This window comes from Empidonax traillii, unplaced genomic scaffold (genome assembly GCF_003031625.1).
Source record: "Empidonax traillii isolate 1590-97213 ecotype Southwest subspecies unplaced genomic scaffold, ASM303162v1 scaffold631:size1259156, whole genome shotgun sequence".
In the NCBI taxonomy this organism is placed as follows: Eukaryota; Metazoa; Chordata; class Aves; order Passeriformes; family Tyrannidae; genus Empidonax; species Empidonax traillii.
The window spans coordinates 269,909-297,456 of record NW_020955824.1 but is presented as its reverse complement, the minus strand read 5'-3'; the positions used below and the strand labels follow the sequence as shown (position 1 = coordinate 297,456).

General features: G+C 37.4%; 1 protein-coding gene across 1 annotated transcript in view; it reads right to left on the bottom strand.

The window, feature by feature from the left end:
- Positions 1 to 27,548, bottom strand: part of EYA4 (EYA transcriptional coactivator and phosphatase 4) — a 158,218-nt gene that overhangs the window by 117,931 nt on the left and 12,739 nt on the right. The window contains exon 2 of the mRNA XM_027898957.1: positions 20,386 to 20,487. Within this exon, the coding sequence (XP_027754758.1) occupies positions 20,386 to 20,418 (33 nt within the window). The 5' untranslated portion in view covers positions 20,419 to 20,487. The remainder of the gene's footprint in view (positions 1 to 20,385; positions 20,488 to 27,548) is intronic.

Here is a 27,548-nt window from a genome sequence, read left to right as displayed (position 1 = left end):
ATTATTATAGATCAAAATGGATGGACATCATTAGCGTAATGGTGTATCAGAAATTATACTCTGGTCACTAAACTAAGGTAGAGAAGGGCTGAATTTGCTTTCTCCTTTACATATCCCATTCACTCTTGATTCTTCTGTCTCTTGCACAGAAACCATTTTATACTCATAATAGAAAAGTCCAAAGGAAGAGAGATGCCACATCTTTGACAACACATCTGAGTGGTTTCTTGGACCAGTCAGAAGAGGACAACAGTAGCTGATGCTTCAGGTTGCTTTACTTGAAGAAGTTCAGGTCACTTTACTTGAAAAAATTCCCTTTGTTATGCATTCCCTGCCCCTATCCCCTTTGGAATTACAGAATCACAGAATGGTTTGGGTTGGAGTGGGCTGGTTGGTTTGGGTTAAAGATCATCTAGTTCTAAACCCCCTGCCACAGACAGGGACACCTCCCACAAGACCGCTGAGGCAAGAGAACAATGCTTACCAGACATATGAAACAATGCTCTTACAGAAATGAGATATATAACTGTTTTCCACCAACATACTGCCAGAGTCATGAACAAGAAAGGATGGAGGTGGAAGGAAAGAACAGAAGGACTGGAAAAGGAAAGGAATGCAATTGCTTCTGTAATTCTGATGAGTCTCTCAAAGCTCTGTTTGAAAAAGATAAGTTTATTTGAGCTTTCCATCTCCTAAGGACATTGATTGTAATTGCTTTTGATGGTCTTCCTGGGACTAATTTTATTTTATAGTATATGTAATTACGGGACAACCACTAAAAGTAGATCATCTTCTTACCAATTTATCTTTGAACGACTTTCCCTAAATTTATTAATTCAGCAAATAAGTCAAATTATGTTAGCACAAATTATATCCTCATAGAATTGTTCAAATTACCCCAATTCATTAGCAGGCCAAGAAAATAGCAGGTATTTGTTTTGACATTTAGTTTTGCAGACAGAACACAGCTCTGCATCCACTGGATACAAAGTAAAACAATAATACATTTACATTTTGATGTAAATGTTTTCCCTTCAAAATAATTTTTCCTTGTATCCATTGAATAATAAAACCAGCATTTTAATCAACAGTTTTCCTATTTCTTATTTAGCAATGTTCTATGAAGGTTTCAAATACTTATTTTTAACAAAGAGTTGGAAGTATGACAGGATGGCACTGATAATCCAAAATCTTAAAAAATTACCATGAATATTTTTATTTTAGAATTTTTTAGTATGACATATGCTGCCAAAAATATGTGCTGCTTTCTAAGGACAAACTTACAGAGAAGTAAGAATGAAAATTGAATTCAAGAAGCTCTACTATTCTTTAGGAATTATTTTTCCTAAAAAAGTGTTTTTGAGTCAGGTTCTTTCCATCAATCCCTTGTAAGTTTTACAGGAATTAGGTGAATAGGAAAAGCTTTTTCCTTTTTCTTGTTCAGCTGGGAACTTAGGCAATGTTTCTCCATTACCACAGTCTCATTCTAAAGCTACTTTAATTCTTAATGCCTTAATCACTCGTGCTTTCTAAATTATTTAAAATGTGCTCTGAACAACAAAGAAAAGAAGGACCTTCCTTTGCAGCAATGAAGTAAAGGAAAGTTCTGGTTTCGCAAAACCTGTAGGGTTGATTGGGCAACTGAAGAAGGATGCTCTTGAAAGTTTGTTTTATGCCTTATGCCTTTTTTTTCTACTTAGAGGGACATAAAAAACAGGTGAAACAGAAGCAGCAGAAGTGTAATCTTGCAATAAATTTCTTCCTGAGAGGAAATCATTATTTTTGCTGTTATGTTAATTCATAATGTCTCAGGATCTTCATAGTCAGTATTTCTTGCACCTCAAGATGTAGATTACAAAACTGTAACATCAGTGACATCACACGCCCTAAAAGTTGCGTAAGGAAACTGTATCTTCTCTACAGATACCCCCTCCCGAAAAGCTGTAGGAGAGGTAGCAGGTAGAAATATCATGAAAAGGGAGGAATCCAAAGCCCTTTTTTTACTACCAGGTCCATGAGCTGCAAACACTGGTCTCTAGCAGGGGACAGATTTACATATGCAAAGAAAGGGTCAACAAACACAGAGGTGTGTCACATGGGCATGGCAGGGGGACCACTGACTGTGTCAACCCTTTGAACAAACTATTTTCCACAGGGTTGGAAAGCAGTGTCCAAACCCATACAACTGCTAACTAGGGAAAGCACATGATCCACCATTTCTGCCAAAAATTTTCTTTAATGAAACTAAACACAGAGATGGTAATGTTCAATCAGCACATACTAACAGCACAGAGAAAGTCCCATGTTACCATAGAGAACACAGAGGTCTGGGCTGGAAGGATGGTTTGAGCATTCTCCTTTTTTCAGGCCTCCCCTCTGCTCCCAGGCTAAGTTTCACTCCTAAGAGAATCATTTTAGCAAAGTTTATAAAGTATTAAGCATTCTTCCAGAAAGAGGAATAAATAAGCCCACAATATTAAGACAGTGTCTGTCCAAGCAATGCAATAGGCTATTAACCATGCAGTAGAAAGACAGTTTGGAAGAAAAACTGTGAAATGAGCGTAACCTCACCAAGATCACAGAACAGTTTTACCAAAAAGAAAAAAAAAAAAAGTTCAACTACTTACCAATAAAAGTCAACCTTTTTTTTCCATTCAACTAAAGATCCTTTTTGATCTATGCACTTTGCAATATTTTATTACATTGCCAAGTATAAAGAATATTTTGTGGTTCATGAATACAGAGACAAATCTTCTTCATTATTGTGCATTTTTTCTATTAAATACTCAACAGAGACCTCAAAAGAAACAACAGAACCTACCAGAATTCTCAGAAGTGACAAGTAACATGCAAACTGCAGAGTTTATGTTATTTGAATAACCTTCCAAGACCAGACACCAACCAAATCTTGAAACATATCTGAATTTTATATATATACAACTACTTAGCTGGGGTAAATATAATAACATTTTTGATTTTGTGATTTGTGACCTTTTTTTCCTTAGTAGAAAGGCAACAACACTAAATCAGCAATACATTGTTACTACACATTATAGAAATTATCAAGGGTGAAATTAAATTTATTGCAGCTGCAACACTTCCAAAAGTGAACAGGAATCGGGATCTGTGCCAAAGAACACACTTTGGGCAGTTGATCACATGATCTTCGAAATAAGTAAATTAATTCTGTTGTAAAAATAAAACCTAAACCCTACTAAATATCAAAACCAAAGGGTACAAAACTGATTTCCAGATTGAGAAGAAAGCTTTCTTTAATTTCTTTTTAGAGTTGCCATGGTATCTACCTTTCTAGCATGAAATACAAATATACTTTCTATCAATTACAACCTGTATTTATTCAAAGCAAAGGGATTTAAGTGATGAATACCATAAATATAAAGCATGATTCAGCTCATAGATGAATGCACCTTATCAAAAACTGAAATCATCTAGAGCAATAGGAGACTTCCAGAAAGCAGGAACAGCAGAAAAAAATTAGTTTGTCTTCTAATATCCACCCTCAGAACATCCCAGATGGCAGATTACAGCCCATATGCCAGTTACTCTTATGGGCTCCTATTCAGAAAAGCATGTGAATGGCCAGTCTTCACGAACGAAGAACCGGGGAAGGTCTTTACACCTTCCAGCCTGTGCATTGGATTTTTTAGGTGAGACACAGTGTGCGCGGAACTGAGCCCACCCTTTAATCCTGAGGTTCATCTGCCGGGGCCAAGCACGCTTGGACGGTGGCAGCGAGGTCCTCAGGACGTAGATGGATTGCCTTATGGGCTAACGAGCTCCATCTGCCCGGGGAGAGGCCCTGACCGGGACTTGAACTCGGGTCTCTGCGGTGACAGTGCAGCACCTTTCCCCTAGACCACCAGGGGCTCCCATTCAGAAAAGCATACCTGTCCAGGAAAGCACTTAATTAAGCACATGCTTATATACTTTTCTGAATCAGGTCCATGGTACCATAGGAAATGGGTATAACAGACATAAAATGCATGAGTAAAAGTAACTGAGAACTTAGCTCCACAGCATAAGCTTTCATTTAGGTACTTTTATATTTTTAAGATATGATGCACTGCTTAAAACACAGAACAGCTGAGCATACTACTCTCTAAAAGGGAGCATGGCCAAAAGGAGTATGACAGTATCCCAGGATCCATTTGGCATCACACATGCCTAGTCCACCGCAGAAAGTGCTGCAAAAGGTGCAGAGCACCTTTGTGTTATTTCATTTTCCAGCAGATGGACATCTTCAGGCATATTAATATAATGGGGGATAAATGGCAGGTGGCCAAAGAACTGCTCATCACAGTGGTTTGGATCTACTCATACATACTCAGATAGCACAAAGAGGCAAGGAAGGAAAGAACTCTGAATGTGTTGATTAAGCAACAGGAAAGATGACTTCAAGAAGATCATTCCTCTTTCACTAGAAGCAATACAGAGCAAAACTTTTATATTTTCCCTTCCATTCAATGCTGCCCTCTGAGAAATACAAAGCTGGAAAAGAGGGTGGCCACCAATAAGCAAGGTTGCTCAGTGGCTGCTTTAGGCAAAGCAGAAAGCTGACTGAGGGCACACAAGGGGTCAGATGGTTTAAGAGCCACTGGCAAGGTCTGAAAAATGCCAAGTTTTGATATGCTGTTGTATCTGCATGTGATTATAAGTCAGCAGGAAAACCCTGCGGTCTGCTCTGGGGAAAGCCAAGTCTAAGAACTGTAATTATGTATGGGAATACCAGACCCCTTATTTAGTTTCAAATAACTGTTTCACTAAAAAGGGATACTTTTTTTCACCTAGTTCATATTGATTTTCTATCACTAAAAAATAATACCTAGCTGAATAAAATATATAGTAGCAGAACCATTCAAAACTTGACACTGAGAGCCACGAAGTGTAAAAATACACTGCTGCCTGTAAAAACTTTCATCAAAGAGATAAAGACTACATTTGGAATCTCCTTCAATGCAGGAGAAATATAATTTTAATACAAGAAAATGAAATATATAGCGGCAGCTTCATTCCTTGGCAATTTTTATTAACACTGGAAATCAGCAGAAATTTTAGTTAAGTCTTGATACTCTAAACTTTGGATTTAACAAACCAGAAGCTACACAAACTCTCACAACATTACTAATATATTTTGCTATCAATCTGTTAAAATAGAGAGGGGTTTGAATAATTCAATTATAGCATTGTTAAGCACACTTTTTAAAATTAATCCTTACAGACTGAAAGTCAGGGTAACGAGACTCTATTCTTAATTTACACTTACCAAAATGTGACATCATGCAATTATACCAGCAGAACAGTTTTTGAGTAGGCAGCCTTCATAAACTGAGATCTGGATGCTCAACCCAACCCTATGTAACGCAAAGGTATGTATAACCTGAGCATACGCACATGGCTGCAGATGTATTTCAGGGAGGGAAGCAAGGTTCTTTTCAAGTAACAGAGACATGGCAAGTAGGTAGGACAGAAACAGCAGAGAGCTGCATATTCTCCGTACCAATTAATGTGTTGCTACCATGGTCTGAGTTAAGAGTTTCTGAAGGCTTTACTTTTCCTGATGCGACAATCATTGAAGGATCTCTAAAGGATCACGTATCAAATTACAAAGCCACGCAATCATGCAATGCTTCTTTATTGCATGCCTTTCGTATGCCAAATAAGGATGCAAAAATTCCTCTTCTTTGAATATGAAGACTAAATACTCTGTTAGAGGTTGTTTCTTTCGGCAGTCCTCAAAACCCATCTCATCCTATAACCATACTAACTACAAATATCTACACAACTCTCTGGGTTGGATTTTTGTTTTTCCTCATGATTCTCTCCAATTTGTTCTTTGTACCAATTTCTCTTCATAGCCAATACACAGACACAGCAAGAATTTATAGATATGTGCTGGGCACACATGCCATTACAACTCAAACATGCTTGATTAAATCTCCAGCAATTTGCCAAATTTTCTCTCATCCTTAGGTAGAATTTGCTCAAGTGACAAATATTTCCAGAATGAACTGCAAAACACTGGCACATAAAGTGCACACACCTGTTAATTCCACTACATAACACAGTGGAGAGTCTATAGCGTTTGCTTTGGTTACAGTGTATTTTGGTTCTTTGTTTACTGTTGTTTTGGGAGCAACAAATTTTCTACTGAATTAGTAGATGTTTACTGGCTTATCAAAATTCAGTATTTAAAATATCAACATACTTCAGTATTTAAACAGTGACTTTTTTGGTGCAGATAGATGTTAAAAACAATTCATAAAAAAAATCTTCAAGGCATTTCCATTAAATTTTATACATTAAAATATTTACACTGCAAATGTGAGAAGTGTATTTCTGCATAAGATATGGGGAGTTTTTAATCTGCAAACCAGCTTTTCCCTTGCATACAAACAATGTTAATATAAATTGCAAATGGACCAGATGACTCCAAGAAAGGGCAGGATCTCCTGTAAAACTCTGGTGGTCCTACCTCTAACCTATGATTTCTTCCCTTTAGAGAAAGTTTGCAAATTACTCAAGTCCCAGGGTAGCAATAACTCTTAAGCCAAAATGTAACTTTGGTCTTAGGCACTTAGTCTGCTATTCAATATACATAGTAACAAAGTTTTAATAACTGTGACTACAACTCTTCAGAATAGTCCAGTCTCCTACAAATGAGGGAAGCCTTTAACTTATGGTGGAAAATTGTATGTAATATTTCTTTCTAAAACCACATAGCATTTCAAATTAAATATACATTGCATAATAAGTAGGAAGTTTTAAATTCTAAAAGTAAAATTATTTAAAATGTGCAATATCATATTAGATAATGTAGTTCATAACAAGGTAAATCATATTTGTAATGACAACTACTGTTGTCACAACTAGAAGACTTCCACTGCCATAATAATAGTTATGCTTTCTACTTAATACACATTTTCTTCTCAGTATAATTGGTTGTTTTGCTCATATTCAATGCATGTAAGAACTTAGTTGTTTATCCATAGTTATAAAAAGAGGGGATTGTACATTTGAATAAAGTCTAAGTCTTTAGAGTACTCAAATATTGTCAAAATTCAAGGGCTTGGGTCATAATGAGGGCAAAAATGGATGTCATGATCTACAGGAATAATACTATAAATATCTTGGTATTAAAACAGATGATGGGTGTTTTTCAAAATGTACTGACTAGAGACAGGATCCAGTATATGCAGGCATACAATGAGTCTACTTATGAACCTTGGACTGCTATTCATCATAAGCTAGGTTTTTGAAAATGTTCATCTTCTCCCAAAAAGATTTATTCAAATACATTTCAAACAAAGTGATCTTTTACCAAATGAAGAAAACAAGGAAATACACAACATCCCTACTAGCCTAAATGCATTACTAAAGCAATTCATTTTTTTCATCTATGTACATGACTTTATTCTCTTAAGGTATATGAGGATAGAAAAATGATTGGCTGGAGAAGACTCAGTATTTTCCCCACTTTCTTATTATATCAACTACAACAGAACTCTTTAATGCTAATTGTGCTGTGATGATTTCTATTTCTCTGCACCAAAAAGGCACAGCTTTGCTACACCTCCCTTGCATGGGTACTGAGTAGGGAAAACACAGCAGTAATCTCGTGTTCTAGTACATTCTGCCATTAAAATAATGTGTATTAACAGCTTTTTTCAAGCAACTAAGAGAAGTACAAAAAGCACAAAAAAATTGAAGGATGGTTACAAGCCCACATGACATCTATACAGTTACATATTCTTTCAGTGAAAAACAGTGCCAAATACCACACATGTACAATACCATAATTACACTTTTAGCATTCACTTTTTAATAATACAGAATAATCCTGTCTGTTTCAGAAATGCAAGAATGATTTATTCCGTCATTTTCTTTCCATCTGGAAGGCAGCTACAGTTTCTCCTAATTTCCAAGATGAATCTTCTCTCCATTTCCCCCTTTAATCTGACATCATTAATTTTCTGACTTACAGGGCATTATAACCTCACAGTATGTACCATATGATGTCAAACAGGAAACCCTAGGAATAAAATCAAGCTCCAGTGGAGCTCAAACTCATAAGCATACCTTAACTTGGCCTTGAGTAAATCACTCATTGGGGTTCTCTAATTTAAATAGAGGCATTTTCTTCTAGAAAAGCAGGAAAATCGCACATGCAAACTTATCAGATGACATTACTAACAACTGTAGATAAGAAGACAGCCTAAGTCTTTTCCCCTGAGCTGGACAGAGCTTACTGTAGACCAAGAAGTGGAAGACAATGGCAGAAACATTTTTGGTCTTCACATGACAATAAACTCTCTATCCAGCCAAATGCAAAGGCCTCATCTTTGTAGCAGTAGTCATAATAGAGACAGAGGTCTTCATCACCATCATAAACCACCTTATTTACACAGATTTACAAACAAGCCTTTGCTGCCTACTTTGCACTGTGGCATCTGCTAAGGGCCATTTTCCAAATCCAAATCTCAAGGGTAATTATTTACACTCCCCTGAGAGAGAACAGTCTTATAAACTACAAGGAAAGATAGGAAAAAACCTCCAACCTAAAATAAAGCAGCTGGAGATTTTCTCTGCGTAATGTAACATGTCTGTGCCCCTAAGAAGCTTCAAGACTTTAATAATGGTCTGATTGTCTGGGATACAATTTTTTTTTTTAAGATTAAGCTCAAAAGCCACTACTGAGCAGCAGCAGGGACTGATTCTCCCACTCTCTCCCAGCAATCAGTAGTAACGGATAAGTAAATACTGGGAACAAAGTTAGCTCTAAACATCAGACAATGTTCCACAAACCTCCCCTAGATGACAATCATTTCATTTTTCAAGGAATACTCAGTCATGGCACTTTGATGTTTTGGTACAGCAGAAGCACACAGAAGTATAAAAGATGAAAAGTAAACACAGTGTTTTAGTAAAACCAACAGCACCAAGGAGCCATGCCTGTATTATTCCCTTCAGCAGGCAGCATTGCTGCATTTCACTTTTTGACATTACTGTATATACTTGGCCAAAGTATCCTTGCAGTGGTCATTTACAGCAGCAAGTACAATTTCTGAGCCCTGTGAAGCACTCAGCTGAAAATTTCAGATGTTTTGAAATACTACAGTGTTCCTGGTTAGGCACTGCATCATGGACTCGCTAAAGGCCTCAAGAATGTCCCTTGAGACAGCGAGAAGTCAGAGGACAGCTAGCTGGTCAGCTCCTGCTCTTAGCATATGCCAGATGGATTTCTGTAACCGGTGATTTTAAAGAAGACACGCTCCAGCCCTTTTACAACCATCTGGCATCCTTCCTCTTCAATGAACATCATGTTAGGTGAAACCAGACAGCAAAGAATATAGCACTGCCCCCAGTATAATTAGTTAATTGTTAGCTTCTTACTATTACAGGTAAACTTACTGAGTTTTGCAGCATGATTTGCAGATCCACAATCAGGTCATATCTGACTGAATATTATTGCAAGATCAGTTACAAATGGAACTAAATTTAGACACAGAATTTTACAGAGGTCTTTTTGACCTGCACAGTAGGCTCTTCATAAATATGAGAACTTCATTCATTCATTAAGGAACATGTAGTACAAGTTTGCTGGGTTTTATCATTATACATTTTAGTATATAGACCACAACAAGATTTCCTTATCTGACAAAATATACAATTTCCCATACACCACAAAAGACAAAAGTAGCTATTAGCACAATCTAAACATACTTCTTTTTTCTCCTGTCTTTTTTTAGTGTTCACATAAGCATTTTGGACAGTAGCTCTGCTTGACACCCTACTGTTAGGCTTTAAACAACTGGTGCTTTTTATAGCTGCATGGCACAGAAATAACTATGTTGGAATCAGGCTCTATATATGAATTCAGTTTTTATAGACATAACCATCAACTGGTTAACTACTGCTGCATTGCTACAGGATTTTAAAAATGCCAATATTCTAATCCTAAGTCTTCTTTCATCAATATACAGGTATTTAGACAAAAATATAAAGCAGATCTATAGACTATCAGCAGCAAACAAGACACTTCTTGCAAACCGATTATATTTGGCGGGGTATCCTGTTAGGCAATTATTCAGAGTCTTACTTAGTGCAACACCATGACTTTCAAACAGAACTCTTTACATAGTTAATGTTCAAAACAGAAGATAAGCAACAGCATCAGAAAAAGCAGCTGAACTGTACCATTATTATTGCAATACATGTGCTTTCATAGGTATATTGTAAAGTACAGCTTAAATTACATGAATGTAGAAATAACTGAGGATAAAATTATCAAAAATGCTAGATAATTCCACCCTGTTTAATTTAAAATTAGATATTATTTCAACCTGGAAAGTTCAGGTCAATGTTGACTCTCCATATGTTTCCTTTTGTCAATATTAAGTACTATTGAACTCTAGTACTAATAAGAACTGAAGAATTTATGAACAATCAACCAGTGATGTATTACATTAACTGCCCTCGGTCCTACAAAGACTAATTCCTCTACTTCTAACTTCAATTTGCAGTCATCTTCAGATTAAATCTAGCATCTTGCAAGAATAATGTGAAATTTTTCCTCAATTAATTAAACTCTGGATTCCTTCACTTAGAAGTAAAGTTCTGCATGAAACTCAGTTTGGTATCAGCTCCTTGAAAGCTTATGATTTTCATTTGTGATGCTCTAAAGTGTATGGTTTATATTTTCATTTACTACATTTATTAATAAACATGCAAATGCATTCCAGTTATAATAACAAACTGATGATATGATGGCCCTTGCACCTTCAAAGCTACAGGATGAGGGGATAAAATAAGTTTTGTTTTTACAAAACTTCTACATGCAGGTGCCACATTACAGTGGCTACAGGTTAACCATTAGTTTTACACTGAAGTGCTAAAAACCCATGAAAAATCATTATCAAAGGTGTTTAACTTGGGCAATGAATTTGAGAAGGTGGCAGACAAGCAGTTAGATCACAGGATAATCTGGATGAACAGCAGGATGTCTGGATGCCTGTAGCCTGTCAAAACTCTAGCACCACTACAGCAAGCACTACATCTACATGGAAGAAAAAGTACATAGAGAAAGAAATAAACAAATATACAGCCCTTGAGATTATTTAGCATAAGCTGAACATGTGAATGTGCTAGTGACTTGAGCTAAGTCTAACTAGTCTCTTGAAAAGCAGATAATAGATACATAACGGAGGATGATAACCAGTAGGTCAGTGTAGTTCTGATGGTAAAACCCACTGAACGATTGAAATACTGCACAGATTTCATTGTAGAATTATTTTAATTTCACCATTTCAAAAACTGTCATGCTATCGAGTTTATTTCATATCTGAAAGAAAACAAGCTAAAAAGGAGCAGAGGAAATTACAGCCCATTCCACTCAAGCAAATGCCCAAACTGGTGGGAAGCAACAGGATGCACTCAAGGTGCAGGTTGCTGGAAGAATTTTTAGCAGCAGAGTAATGATCTTTGAATGGGCGGAAAAAAGAGCAAGCTGACGTTCTTCTAACTGCTCAAGAGCCACTATGAGGATCACCATAAGGTCTTTCTCACACTTAATTCTACCTGGACTGATAAATGTGCAAATCCTATTTGCTCAGAGTCAGTAAAAAGAAACCCTGGAAAATAATTAAAGCACAGATTACTCACTGCTGTTTTCTGAACTACAACCATAGACTGACTTTCTGCTAGAAGGAATTTACTATCTACACCACCATGTCCAGCAACATGAGGTTCCCAAGCTGTGGGTGTTTACTACGTAAATCCCAAATATACTCAGGTGGCAGCATTTCATTACAAGCCAATAGTTGTCCCACAGGGAAGGTGACTGCATGACAAACTGAAACTTGAAAACCTGTGTAATTTTTTAACAGCATTGCTAACTGAAATAAGAAAAATTTTTTTTTTTTTTATTACAGAAATAAGTGATGTTTGCTTTAGCTCCTTCTCTGGTATACTTCAATTGAATCACATAAAGAAAAATTTCATGTGGCCCAGGACCAAAGATTAAAAATATAAAGGCAAATATGGTTTCACAGAAACAGGAAAAACTAAAGGAAAAATCCCATTAGTCCCTGCTTCCAGTACCCAAAAACAAACAAACAAACAAAAAAACAAACAAACAAAAAACCAAAACAAAACACACCAAAAAAAACCCCAGGGTCAGTTAAATTTTATTCCTCTGCAGTAAACATATACAGAAAAAGAAAGGGAGAGATATGATAAACTAGGTCTACTGTCATATGTCAGAAAAGGTTTTTTCACTCAACTCTGGTCTTGGCTGAAACAACCTCAGTTTCTCACCTAGGTGTTGCCTCTGTAATAGCAACACTCCAACACAAAACTCTGGGTCTCTCAGCTGCAGCAAAGCTTCATATTTGGGTTGGCGGAACCTCTTTGACTAAAGCACAATCAGTGCTAAAGTCCAAGTGCTGACACGAGGCAAAGGATGCTACAGTGAAAATATTCTCATCTATCATTAGGAGTTGCATGGAGGAGGATGAACCAATCTTCAAATAATTCCACTAATTAATAGAGAAATAAACAACACCAGTTTCACATTGTTTCTTCAGTGGGATCCTCTGGGACAAATTCTGCCTTAAGTTATGGCAAAACTATTTTCATTCACTGCAGCCATAATATTTCAGTGCTTTTAACTTTTACTCCTTTACATTGCTAAAGATCTAACCTAATATAAAAGAGGACAAGGATGTGACTGTGGTTTAATGGGTCTGCCTGTGCTCAATATGTTTAAGACATACTTTATAAAATATGAAATTAGACTCTTCGTCTAGAGTCATTTTATTATTTTAAAATTATTTAACACTTCTACCTGTCATTCTTCCCTTTTTTAATACAAGCTGACTTGCAAGTCAACCACTTGGATACTGAGGTAGAGCTTAGAGAAAAGTTCTGTAAGGAGAAGAAAGAAACCATGACTGTTATATGATGCTGAATAAATATTAGCCATAGCCACAAATCATTCAGAAGTATTTGCTAATAAAATATTTCTGAAATTATTGCTTTTGTTTTGTACTGTATTTCCAAGTCCTTTCCAGAAACGTTTTTAAGCACATGCCTAACTTAAAGCATATGAGAAATCCCATTGATTTCAGTGGGCTTAATCATATCGCTTAGGTCCCACACATTCTTCAGCACACTGCTGCATCTGGACTTTTTACAATAATCAAATGAGTAGAATCCAAATATATATTCGATGTAACCCATGCTTTTCACATGAATAGGTACACATAGTCATTTAATAGGCATGAAGAGACTAGGCTTTTAGCCTTACAAAATGAAAAGGCTAGAGAAAATTAATTTACTGTCATATCGTCCAATATTTTGTGTGCATTACAAAACTCTGAGTTCTTCTTACTGATGAAGAAACTACTTCTGGACACGTTAACTTCACCTGGACACTGTAAAAATAGAAGCCTAAGCTGACGTACGATCGCTCTCCTAAGTAAACTATTTTATTTTCATTTTGCATTCACAGATAGGACTGACATGGTCATCTTTGCAAATGTCGTAATTCTAAGTTCAAATACAATATTGAAATAAATTAAAAATATAGCACTTATAAATTTGGCATTTTACACGCTTTAACAAGCCTCATATCTTACAAGAAAAATTCATCTGCAGAGCTTGGAATGTGTCTGTCAGATTCAGATGTTTTAACAGAAAGAAGTACCATTTACAGAGAGAGGTAATACTTTTATTAGACTGACTCATATGTTCCAAGTCTTATGTGTACATGCATACACAAAAGCCTTTCCTTAAGTGAACAGGTTCTTGTTGAAGATTCAAAGAAGGTCTAAGTTGGCCCATCTTCAGGCCCTGAAAAGTTTTTTGCACCTGCAATTTTTTTCCATTATTTTTTCTAGTGGTATTATCAGTTACAATATAGAAGTCACCGCTGATATCCATATAGCATCAGAGCTATAACATCACTAGTAATAAAGAATTTTGTGCTCCAGAAACCCCAGAGCCCCCTGTGCAGAAGATGGTATCTACCTTGATGGAAGTTCATGTAGCTTATGGCAGCAGCAATTTTCCCAAGTAGTTTTGTCCCTAAAATTCTAGTCTGGGACCTCTCTGGAGCCAGGAATACCAATCAAAACTATATAGAAGCTATGTGCCAGTCCTTGTCAGCATTCCAAGGACAGTATGTGACAGCAGAACACTTTCTTTTATTGGTTTTCTTTGTTATTAAATACAATCCATTTAAATCTTTCCATTTAAACCTCAGATACCGACTTAGTAACATCTTCCAGAAGACAGGTAGAGTGCTGAACCAGAGGAAATGTGACTGTGACAATGACAGGAACATTTCTGTTTGTTTGCCAACTCCTCTTTTCATCTCATCGTGCAAGGTTACAAGCCATGGATATCATTCTGTCTCATCTTAGACGTATATTTAAGAGATTGCCTACTTAGCTTTTAAATAAATGAATGAATGAATGGCCAGCCTTCGTGAACGAAGAACCGGGGAAGGTCTCTACACCTTCCAGCCTGCGCATTGGATTTTTTTAGGTGAGACACAGTGTGCACGGAACTGAGCCCACCCTTTAATCCTGAGGTTCATCTGCCGGGGCCAAGCATGCTTGGACGGTGGCAGTGAGGTCCTCAGGATGTAGATGGATTGCCTTACAGGGCTAACGAGCTCCATCTGCCCGGGGAGGGGCCCCGACCGGGACTGGAACCTGGGTCTCGGAGGTGACAGTGCAGCACCTTAACCCTCTAGACCACCAGGGGCTCCCTTAGCTTTTAGCTTTTAAATGAAGTGCTTTCAAATCACAATTTTAATTAATTCAGGGGAAAAATGACACATATGCCAACAGTGAAGATTCTATCTTTGTATCTTTGACCAATACCAAACTATTTCTCCAATGATATGCAATTCATACAAAGCACAAATCAGTTTTCAGTTTATTCTGCATGTCCAAATGCATTATCTGCTTTTGAGTGTTGCCTTATTTAGTCTATCCCATTTGGTAAACTGGAGAAATGAAATATATATACAACCACTAATGTAGTTTGGAAAAAGTAGCTTCTAATTTAGCACTGGTAGATTATTGCATAGAAATGGCAATGTTGAAGTGGTAGAGGGCAAAGTAATTAGAAAAAAAAATATCTATGTTCACAGAGGTTGTTATGCCACATATAAAGGTCTTGCAGCTGAGAGAGAACAACAGTGATGTTTCTACCTCAAATTCTTATTAGATGAGTGACAAGGAACTATGATGTTACACTTTATCATAATTTTGAATCCTCTATGGCAAGCCATCTCTCTGTGCCAGTTACTGTGTCTATACAAAGGAGGTCATAAAATACCTAAGCAACTCTCAAAAATGCTCTGAAATACACCTTTGAAAAGACATGCTGGTTTTCTATTACAGCTGACTTCAAGTTACAGAATTTTTCTTCAATGATTGATTCTAATTAAAAGCAAGGAATCGTTTGTTAAGGAAACTTTTATTTTTTTCTTTTTTTGCTTATTAAACCCTTAATTTCTCCACTTACTAGTATTACTGATACAGTTCTTTGCTTTTATAAGTAAAATATTTGTGCATACTGCCAGCACGTCAGAAGCTATGCTAGTTAACTTCCAGAGATCTCTTTCAACCAATATGACAAGTTGAACGGTCTGTAATATTCCAAGTCTTACAAATATTGATATCACAGACATAAGAACCGTAACATGCTATGCTGTGATACAGAACAGTTAAAAAGACCATTTTAACTCAGTTAAAAAGTTTAAACTAATTTTCATCTTATCAAAATGAGCATCAGCTGAAGTTCCTGGGTGCAAGCAGGCTGCCCACCCCGGACAGGGGTAAGATTAAATGCTGCAAGTACAGCACTTGTGTGACAGAGAAGTAGCTACAGCTGAAAAGTGATCTGCAAAGGGATCACATCTGACAGCTTCACACATTAAAACAAAACAAAAATGGGCAAACACTGTCTGAAAAGGTTGCCACGGATTGTCCAGCTCCAAATGGGCCATAAATGCAAGTAACAGATATAACAGTCTGCATAATCTGATAAAAAACAAATAACTTACCCAGGGCACAATAGGGATGATTGTCCAAACGTCACAAAAATGAAAACCTGTTCATTCAGGTTTAGCCTCACATCTGCTAGTGTCCTGTCCTACAGCACTGCAATCTATTGTTTAATTCTAGGTTAAAATGAAGTAATCTAAATATGCATGCTGTTATATAAAAGGGCCAGGGGATGAAATTACACCAGTTTCTAATAAGGCCCTTTGAAACCCTAAACTAGCAAGTTAGCAGCCAAATTCTTTTTCTTCTACTAAGAGACTGAACAGCAAGTGATGACTAGAAGAGAACAAAATAAAAGTGTAAAACTGTAGTTCTCAAAATCCTATGTGTGTTTGCTATACCAAGGCACATCAGAGGACTATCTGGGTGCTAAACATTTACCATTTTATTAGCCATCTCCAAGACCAGTCTTAAAAAGATTGTTTTTTCTTAAAAAAATTGTTTCCCTATTGCTAGATGGTTCATAAATACAAGATCTGCAAAATTTCCTTCTCTCCAATTTCAAAACTAAATAGAAGAACTTTTAACATGCATCTTTTGATAAAAAAGTACTTCTAGTTAGCATTTAGAAAAAATCAGGGGTTTTTTGAAGGAAGTAACAATAGTAAAATAAAATCTGATATATTTTATTGCATCTTCTACATTTTTTTTAATTTAGTGTGCACAAAGTCTATGGCAAACACAGTTCTTAAAATTATGTTTTTACCTACCTACATCTGTCCACATAGAACAAATATATGTGATTTTAAGTATTCTTTTACTTGCTAAATAGCAGCCTGCACTTAGTAACAGATCTCTCCCCAGAATATGAAGAGGACCATTTGGATATTTTCTTCTGTCTGTGAAATACCTGTCTTACTGGTTTTTTTGTTTTTCTTTTTCATTATGAATACTATAAACTGAGCCTTCCTATCAGTGAAAAAATTTCCTTCTTATGCATGGTTGTACAAGCATATTCTGCATCTGAACTGGAAAGAAAGGAGTTGTGAGATTTTAGGACACAGACCCACTCCAGAAGTACAGTGCCACGATCGTACAACCCAGACCACTCCATGCCAACCTCAGGGATCCTCTGGATCTCAGCTGCACCTGAAAGATCCCATCTCTCCCCTGTGTCAGCTAGTAGCTTGAATTATTTTCTCACTGATCTTCAAAAAAGTGCTATTTACCTATGCAGTTGTGAGTAAAGACAGGAAAACCAAAATTTAACAAACTCTACTCTGATTCTGAATCTTTTTGTCAGTGTACGAGCTACTTTAAGGCTTGATTCTCCCACCGCTGCCACATGAGAAAAGGAGAAAAGGCAAAGCAAAGGGAGAATATGAGGTTTCTGGGTATAAAGGACCTACAGTACAATTAGGCAACTAGACTGACTTCTGGTCAGCCAGAAGCATAACAACTTAAAACACAGCAGAGGCAAGGAATTTATCAGAAACAAAAATAGGAAAAATAAATAAATTAATGACATAATGCGTTAAGTGGTATATATAATACATCTAATCAAGCTGGCATCTCAGAAAACAGCAGCTGCTCAATTCAGTCAAAAACAGTTCTTTAGAAGCTCAGAGAACATGGGTGCACTTAGATTTCTGAAGCAACATGTGGTCATCCACTCATTGCTCTGAGAAAAAAGGGTAAGAGTTTATTTCTCATATAGCTGAAGGGATGCTGGGATATACTTTCAGGACAGGAATCATAGAACAAATCATTTCCTATTAGTGCATTTTTAAAGACAGAGTAAACACCAAAAACTTGCATTAAAATAATAATAGTGAACTCAAACTTATGGATAAGTCTGTCAGAATAAAAGCAACGCTACAGTATATCATGCTGCAGGAGGATGATATACTTGCAGAAATTAGCATAATTTCCTTTTTTTAAAATAACACTTGAAAATTAACCTTGTTCACTGGCCTCCTCTCCCAAGGGTGAAAGACTCTTTAACAGAATGCCCAGGGAAATGAATTCAATAAAGTATATCTCTATTCAAAAATCCTCAACTGTCCATCAAACATACCATCCAACAGCAAATACCTCCTCGCCTATCCCAGTTGCAGAGAAAGACAGTCTTTCAAGTAACCATGGACTAGACTATTCAAGGCAAGGTGCCAGCACAAGTTTGAGCACAGATCTTACATTCATGCTTATTCACACAATCTAATACACTACATCCTTATGCTCCCTGAATTTTCATTATCTAAATCTTACGAACTTAGTTCCCTAAGAGGAATCTTGAAGCTGAAATGAAGTACTTATCCTTCCTGAACATTTCAAGAACCAGAAATCCTGCCTGATAAACACAAACTGCCTAGAGCTACTCAGTAACCATTAAGCAATACAAAACACTACAGCTACAGCACAAGCAGAAGAGTTGACGGATTTACATCTGATACCTTCCTAGAGCCTAAACCCCCAAAGCCTTATCTTGAGAATGCCCCCTTCTACCTGGGATCTCTAGTCCTGTGGCTTTTAAGGAACTAAGCCAGAAACGCTATTTTCTCTTTTAAAAATTGGCTGCAAGAGTAGTTTAACCATTATGTAACAGTGAAACAGCTTTTGAAGTCGGGAAATGAAGGGTCAATGCCTGCTCTAGGCAGATGGGCCTCACAGCACAATTCCTTCTCTCAGAACAGCGCCCAACATCTTGGTGAGATCTTAAGTCTCAGTGCACACCTGGAAGAAGGGAGTGATGAAGTGGCTCTCCCACCCATTACCCTGAAGTTCTGCCACTGTTAGTGAAGAGTAAGAAGAATAAACTTGTCTTGAATCACAGTTTTCTGTGACACTAACAATAGTATAAAGCCAGAAAATCCTGGCTCCATACACAACACAGCACAGATTTCGCCTCAGCTTGTAACCCACAAGACTGTTTCCATGTTATTAACATAAAGATATGTAGTAATTATGAGAAATACTACGGAAATTATACTATGACTAGGTAGTAAAATAGCTACTAAAATATGCATTTATCAGGCATCCAGTGCTGCAAAAACATTTAAACTACTAGAAAAGACATTTCTGCACTAAGCTAAACTGGCTCATCTACTTCCTATTAATAACTCCACAGAACAATTGTTTCACAGACTGCAAGACATGAACTTCTGCCTAATCTTTTATGACCTTTATAAAACTTTATTAAATTATGAAGCCATGTAGCTTTTACATGCTCTAAAACACTTTAAATAGGTGCAGCTGACCCAAGTAGTACCACCGTGGGGACTTAAGACACTGTTAAGACTTTCCAGTTCTGTACCACTTAAAATCTGCAATAAAACTCTAGTCCAAGATAAAGTCTCAGATAGGAGCCACCCAGTTAGGAGCTAAGTACTCCTTATTAAAGATAATTACTGGCATTTTAAAAATACCTGCAGCTCTTCCCACTTCCTTGAACTTGTGTTACCCATAAAAGTCTCTGCTATAAAAAATATATATTAAAACTAGTTTATTACATGGATAACTTCTTTCAGCATGTCAGAAATAGAAATTCGAAATTCCTTTGTTGATCTTTAGTACATTAAGCCCAAGCTGAGACTTGTAGGGATCATGGAACTTCCAAAATGTGCCCCTACTGTGACCAGTAAGAAACATTAAGAAATTAAGATACTAAAAACAAAACCAATACTTCGGATGGCAAGACGAGATAACTTTAAATTTGCTCAGAGCCTACTGTCTCCTAAGAAATGCAGTCTGGTGGTAAGGAAGTCTGGAGACCACATCCTTAAAGGAAAGGAGAAATAAGAAAGGAAAAAGGAGAAGAAATATCCACCCCATTTCTAACAGATCTGTCATCAGTGACAAGGGGGAATCTCTCTCTGACATGAAACACTGCCAATTCTCACAATTCCCTTGAAATCCAAGAGAATCCTGAAGCAATCAGTGTATGTCATCGGCCACAGTCTGACCATCTGAAATATCGTTTGTGATTTCGGTAACTCGTGCTTTGGCAAAACTGACAGATCACTATGGATATACATTTTAATGCAATTATTCAAACAAGGCATACCACTGTGCAAGTTCATAACATTTTATTCTTTCACTGTACCTTAATTATATCCCTCCAACAATTCTAGTTCTGCAAAATCCTATATAGCAATAATCTTGTACCTTTCAACAGGAAAAAAACCATTAAAACCACTTATTTAATGTATGAACTAAGAGAAGGTTTTAAACTAGAAGATCAGAACCTTTCTCAAGATCATACTATCATTTTCAAATCCCTCTCTTCACACAACTTGTACATAGTTCAACTTATTCCATTCCCTCCATGTTTATCAACATTTGTACTCACTGACTGTTCACTTAGATCCTGAGAGTCTTCCATTGAGGTTATTCACGTTTCTTTTCCTCCACGAGCAGAAATTATCTTCCCTTTAATTTACAGCTCAATAGTCTAAATTAAAAAGAAGATAAAAAATTGACATGTTAGTCTATGGTCCTCACCTCTAAGGCAAATCTGCAATAAACAAACACCCTAACTGAGTTTGTGGTTTCACTAAAATCTTCAGCAAAGTTCTCATTAATTTATACGAAGACTAATTTCATGTAAAGTGCTTCAACACCTTCAGTATTAGTTTGGGAATTATCTAAAATACATGAACAGAAACAGGAAGTTTTCTTTGACTTCTGCAAGACAAAAAATAAGTTATGAAAACAAACCAACAAACCAAAATGTTGAATACAGGCAGCTGTTTAGGTAGACAATAAATTATAACCCTTGGGAGAACATATTAGAAAGACAGTTACAGAACAGAAGTGCTTAATACATTTAATGATAACCTCTTAGTCATTAAGTGTCTGGCAGGAAAAAAAGTTATTATGCAATCACCAGCATAAAATCCCCTCTCTGAGGTTCATTAAATTCCTTTAGGATTAAATAAAATACACAAAGTGGTTTATAACAAGCAGCTCCCTACAAAGTGCTAAATGACAGAAATTACCCTAATTATCTGCTACATCTATGACCTCTAATAGGGTGAGTCACTCTCATCAAATAGTGAGATCTTCAGTAGGAAATTCTACGAGTTCTGCTCATGTATCATTAGGTTAACCTTAACTATAAAGCCCACAATTACATTACGATCTCCAGTCTCAGAAAAGGTCCATTTTGGAGTTATGCAAATTTGCATAATTTAGAACAAAAAAAGAAAACTGCCAGGGATATTTTATATATGCAATAACCATTATATTACCAATCAAAGCTAATGTTACATTAAAAAAACAAAAAAAAATAAAACAAAAATGTATGTAAACACATACATTAAGGAACCCAAACATCCTGGATTTCCTTATCAACATTACATGGATTTGTTTATCAAAAAGGCACACAAGATACCATTACCTGGGAGTATGCCCAATAATATAAACATATTATGGATCTCTGCAATATTCTGACCAGCAAGCACTTATTCGTCATGCTACCTCTGCCCTGCATAAATGCAACCATTATTTTTCTGAGGTTAAACAAAGTACAGCTCTATTGGCACATACATAACATTTGAAAGGAACCAGAGCTCTGGAACATATGTGAAACAAGCCATAGCACCTACATATATTCTCCCTCACTGTCCTGCACTGCTCTGTGAATACCTCCTCTCTTAATCCCAAGTGCTACTTATGTGCCATACCTCCTTTTACTCCCCAAAACATGACTCTCAGAAAGTCACTGTTTTTGCATCAGATATTTTCTAGAACACACACAAATGCACACACCCAAACTACTTTCCTTTCAGTTTCACCTGGACTTTTCCTGTCCCCAAACTACACCCTCCTGTCTTCCCTCTCGTCTAAGTTTCTAAATTATTTTCATTCAGATTTCATTAATTTTTGCCATGACGTTACATAAGGAAAATACCAACTGTAAGCAAATCATGTTGCGTGTATTTCACCATATCATAGAGCTGAAAATAATTCCTGTTTTTCAAAATGGCTTCAGCGTCCTCTTAGTTTCAGAGGGATGCCTTCACCAAAACTTGTAACCACTTCCCATATTTTTTTTCATCAATGTAGAGCCCACACTCATATTTGTAAAAATCTTCTTCAGCCCTTGTTCAATGAAGACAAAAGGAGAATTGAAAGGCTTCTTTAAAACACCCACTGCAGACAAATTTCAGAAAGGAACCTACTAGGAACAGTGGGTATTTCAAGAGAAAGCAGCTCTACATGGCATTGCCTGCAGCATTCCCTGTCAAAGGAAGAATTCCAAACACAGAGTTGACTTTTTACAAGCAATACTAAAATGATGCATCAATAACTTAAATATAAAATCTGCTCTAATTTAATTAAAAAATTTGAAGTATGTGCATGTTATTGCACTGGTAAGATTGTCTGAAGAGATAAACAGCAAAAATACAAAACTCAGAACAAATTATTTGACTAGTTTCTAAGTATACTGACTGAAAAGTCAGTACCTGCCTTGCATTCAAACAGTATATTCTCCAATTCTATCAGTCAGCCCATGAAGGTGACAGATCATTCACTTCCTGTGTAAAACTCAACTATAACTCAACAACAGAGCCATACCATACCAGACAGACCCATACTCGTCTTTCCTTATTGATCATGACCTTAACCAAAGCACATTGAAATCAACAGATGGATGCCACATTTTTTCCTAAAAAATAAAGTATTGATATTTTAAGTACATCCTGATGACACAAATCCAACAGTTTTCCTATTAAGGACTGTCAATGACTCACCCACAGTATGTGTTGTGTCCCAAAATTTGGGTGGATGCATTCACTGGAATGCATCATTAAATATGCCACTCGTATTAGTCACTTTCTAAAAAAGACTAGCTTTCGAAAATTTTCAACATTACTTTACTGAATTGCAAGGCAAAGACAAGCTTTTTTTAATCTTAGCAGAAACACACAAGGTGTTAAATATATCCTTTGCATGAACATGATACATTATACAGTTTACAGGGCACTGTTGCTCACCTTCATGCTGCATCAAAATTCTAATGCTCTTACTGGAAATGCAGCTTTTTAAAATAAAAACTTCAGAATTAATATTTTATAAGCATTATTCTAGCTATCAGCAGCTAAATCCTGCTACATACTGAGCCCAGTTAAAGCAGCTGATTATAACCAACTGCTAACACAAAGATTTTTACAAAGGCAGTTATGCCAACTGCACTTAGACCAAATCCTTTAGGGTTTAGTTTCATAAATTTGTAAAAGAGGAGAAAAACCATTAGAGAAGTCAGTGATTTAAATAAGACCAACATTACTCCCTAATAAAGATATAAAATTAAAGGATAATAGTAACCTCATGCTGTTTTATGAGGCAATAATCCAGTTACCAATTCAACCTTGTAGTTTATTCCATCAAGAGAACCAGATTAAAAACAGAGGGAGGGAGGGCACTCTTATCCCTATTATATTGCAAGTGTTTCTAACTGGGTTTAAATATTTTTAAAATTGTTGTTAAAAGTCTTAAATACACAGACAAGCCAGAATAAAGGAAAATGCCTGTTTCTCCTCTTGATAGAGTCTTTACAGATGTGGCTTTAAAACTGATGAAGTGTTTTATGTTCCCAGATAAAAATTTTACCTTTCTAAGAAATGTCTTAATTAGGAGGATTCCTGACTTTCCTCATCAACAAATGCATTTAAATCTAATTTTTTATTTATTTATTTTTATCTGGGGGAATAAAACACTTCATCAAATTTAAACTGCAACTTCCAGGACTCGACCATGAGGAGAAACATGTGTTTCCTCTCAGAGATACACCCATAAGTTAAACAAAATAAAAAGCTACTTGAGGACATGCTGCATACTACTTTATAAATGACTGAAAATGTAAGACAGCAAGGACCTGATCTCTCCCCTTGCAATGATTTCTTCAGAAAACTAGGATTCCAATGAATAAACAAGTGACTGATGCAATGTCACTTTCTATGGGATGTCTAATGTGATTCAGTGCTGCAACTTTCACAAGCTCAAGACAGAATGTGAAGCTTGGGGACTCACAGGTAAAAAAACAGTCTTAGAGCACTTGAAACTTCTAAAGAGTATTTCAGAGGCTGCTTCAGGCCCTACAGCCAGATGGAGAGATGGGACTCCAAGAAGAATCCACCCTCTGGAGTTTGACCATCAGCCAAAAAGTTTCCCCCATTTTCCTTCAACCCAATTTGGGAAGAAAATTCCTTTCTTTGTCCAGTAGGAATCAGTCTTCTTAAATCTGGGCAGGGGAGGGTGGTCCTCAGGTTCTACCACAACAATTTCTTGCACATGATAATCCCCTTGGGCACATTGTCAGGTTCTTTTCATTCTGATTTATCTGAAGAACACATACTTTTACTGAGGTTGTATCACATGATGCTCCCTAGTTCTACTGAGGTAATATCATGTAATGCTCTGGCAGTATGGTTCAGAAGTTGCAGGATCTCTGTCAAATTTATTATATTGTTTTACAAATTTTGAAATATGTTGGCAAGAAGCCTAGGGGATAGATAGACAGAAAGGATGCTGCTGTGGTTAACACAATTCACTCAACCATGAAGAAGAACTCACTTCTGTCACAGCCACAGGTTAAGAGTCAAAATGTTAAGGGAGAAGTGGTCACAAATAGAGCAGTTTCTCATATCCTAGCGCTCTACTTCAGAAATCTGTAATAGTACTAGTACTTAATGCTTATAGCTGCAACTGAATGTATGCAGCAGTAAGGTGCCAGCTGGTGAGGACAGGCTCCAGGGTTTGAACTCCCACAGCCTCAGGCAAGTCTCTGTGGGTTTGCACCATTTCTACAGAACATTCAAATATAGAGTGAAGCACATCTGAAGCATTGTGAAAGGTTATAAAAGGCAAAGAGAAAACTAATTGCTTTAGAATCAGTGCTATAAAATAGTGCATATACACTGCAATCTCACTAAATTAGATTATTTTGTGCTAATTGTTTCCCAGAAAAGTCATTTCTTTGAAGAAACAGGAGAGAGGGTATGTGTAGTAAAAAAACAGGCACTGCCTGACATTGAGTAATTTCTTACCTAAAAAAACATCCTTCTAGTTGTCTGCATGCATATCACGTCATCTTGTAAAAAAAAAAATAAAAAAATAACCTAAATCAAAAGAAAAGAAAACCAAATGCTGATTTATTAGAATTTCAACTTAGTCTGTATCTACAGTACAAAATTGTATTTTGGACAGTAAAAACATATTGCTTCCTCAGTCCCTAATACTATAACATTTGGAAAAGAAAGAACCATGCCCCAGATGAGAAGGGAGATTGATGTGCTTTATAATCTAGCTTTCTTTAAAACTCAAGTGAAAATATTAGCAGGCTAATTGATAAGAAAAATGTACTAATTTAACACTTTAAAAATAAGGGTTTGCTATAGGCCACCTGATCAGGAGGAGGAAATTGATGAGGCTTTCTACAGGCAACTGGAAGTACTCTCACAGTCATAGGCCCTGGTTCCTCCGGGGGACTTCAACCACCCTGGTATTTGCTGGAGTGACAACACAGCCTGGCACACACAGTCCAGGAAGTTCTTGCAGATTACTGAAGATAAGTTTTTGATGCAAGTGATAGAGGAGCCAACAAGCAAAGGCATGTTGCTAGACCTTGTACTAACAAACCAGGAGGGGACTGGTTGAAGATGCAAAGGTTGGGGGCAGCCTTGGCTGTAGCGACCATGAGATGGTGGAATTCAGGATCCTGCCTGGAGGAAGTAAAACAGTAAGGAGGATTAGGATCCTAAACATCCAGAGAGCTAACTTTGGTGCTTTAGGGACCTGCTTAGAGGAAAGCCATGGGATAGGATTCTAGAAGAGAAGGAAGTCCAAGAGAGCTGGTCATCAACACCACTTTCTCCAAGCTCAAGACCATGATGAAGAAATCAGGCAAAGGAGGCAGGAAACCTGTATGGATAAGCAGGGAGCTCCTAGAAGATCTCAAACTCAAGGAAGAACTTAATGGATGTGGAAAAGGCGACAGACAGGCCACATTGAAGGACTGTAGGATCATCAGAGTATGCAGGGATGCAACAAGGAAGACCAAGACCCACTTGGAATTCAGTCTGGTAAAGGACATCAAGGACTACAAGAAGAACTTCTACAAGTATATCAGCAGCAAAAGGAAGATCAGTGATAACATGGGGCTGCTGCTAAATCAGATGGGTATCCTGGTAATGGAACACATAGAGAAGGTGGAATTACTGAATACCTTCTTTGCCTCAGTCTTGGATGCTGAGGTTGGTCCTCAGGAATCCCAGACCCCAGATGTAAGAGAAAAAGGTTGGAGAAAGGAAGGTTTTCCCTGTTTGTAGAGGGTTGGGTTAGAGATCAGCTAGGCAGAATAAACACCCGTAAATCTATGGGCCCTGATGGGATGCACCCATGGGTGCTGAGGGAGCTGGTAGATGTTGTTGCTCTGCCACTCTCCATCATCTTTGAAAAGTCATGGAGAAAGGGAGAGGTGCCTGATGACTGGAGGAAGGCCAGTGTTACTTCCACCTCCAAAAAAGGGCAAGAAGGAAGACCTGGAAAACTGCCAGCCAGTTAGCCTTACCTCCATCCATGGAAAGGTGACGGAACAGGTCAGTCTAGAGGTTATCATGGGTTCAGCATGGGTTCACCAAGGGAAAATCATGCTTGACTAATCTGATAACCTTCTATGATGACATGGCAGAATGGGACAATGAGGGGCGAGCAGTAGAGAAGCCTAATGAGGTTCAATAAATGCAAGTGTAGGGTCCTGCACCTGGGGAGGTACCCCATGTACCAGCACAGCTGACCTACTAGAGAACTGTTCCACTGAGGACCTGGGAGTATTGGTGGATTACAAATTGACCACGAGTCCACAGTGTGACCTTGTGGTCTGGAGGGCCAATGGTATCCTGGGGTGCATCAGGAAGAGCGTGGCCAGCAGGTCAAGGGAGGTGATCCTCCCTCTCTACTCGGCCCTAGTGAGGCCCCATCTGGAGTGCTGTGTCCTGCTGTGGGCTCCTCAGCACAAGAAAGACAAGGAGGTACCAGAGAGGGTCCACTGGAGTCCCACAAAGATGATTAGGGGTCTGGAGCATCTCTCTTATGAGGAGAAACTGAGGGAGCTGGGCCTGTTTAGTCTGGAGAAGACTGAGAAGGGGTCTCAGCAATGCACATAAATATCTCAAAGGCAGGTGCCACAAGGATGGTGCCAGACTCTTCGGTGGTGCCCAGTGACAGGACAAGAAGCAATGGCCGTAAATTAAAACACAAGAGATTTCACCTCCACATGAGGAAGAAATTCTTTACCTTGAGAGTGGCAGAACATTGGAACAGGCTACCAGAGAGGTCATGGAGTCTGCCTATCTGGAGACATTCAAAACCACATGATGTGTTCCTGTGTAACCTGCTCTAGGTGACCCTGTCTTGGCAGGGCATTGGACTGGATATCCAGAGGCCCCTTCCAACTCCAATAATTCTGTGATTCTGTGAAAATAAACAAAATTATAATCATAGAGCTTT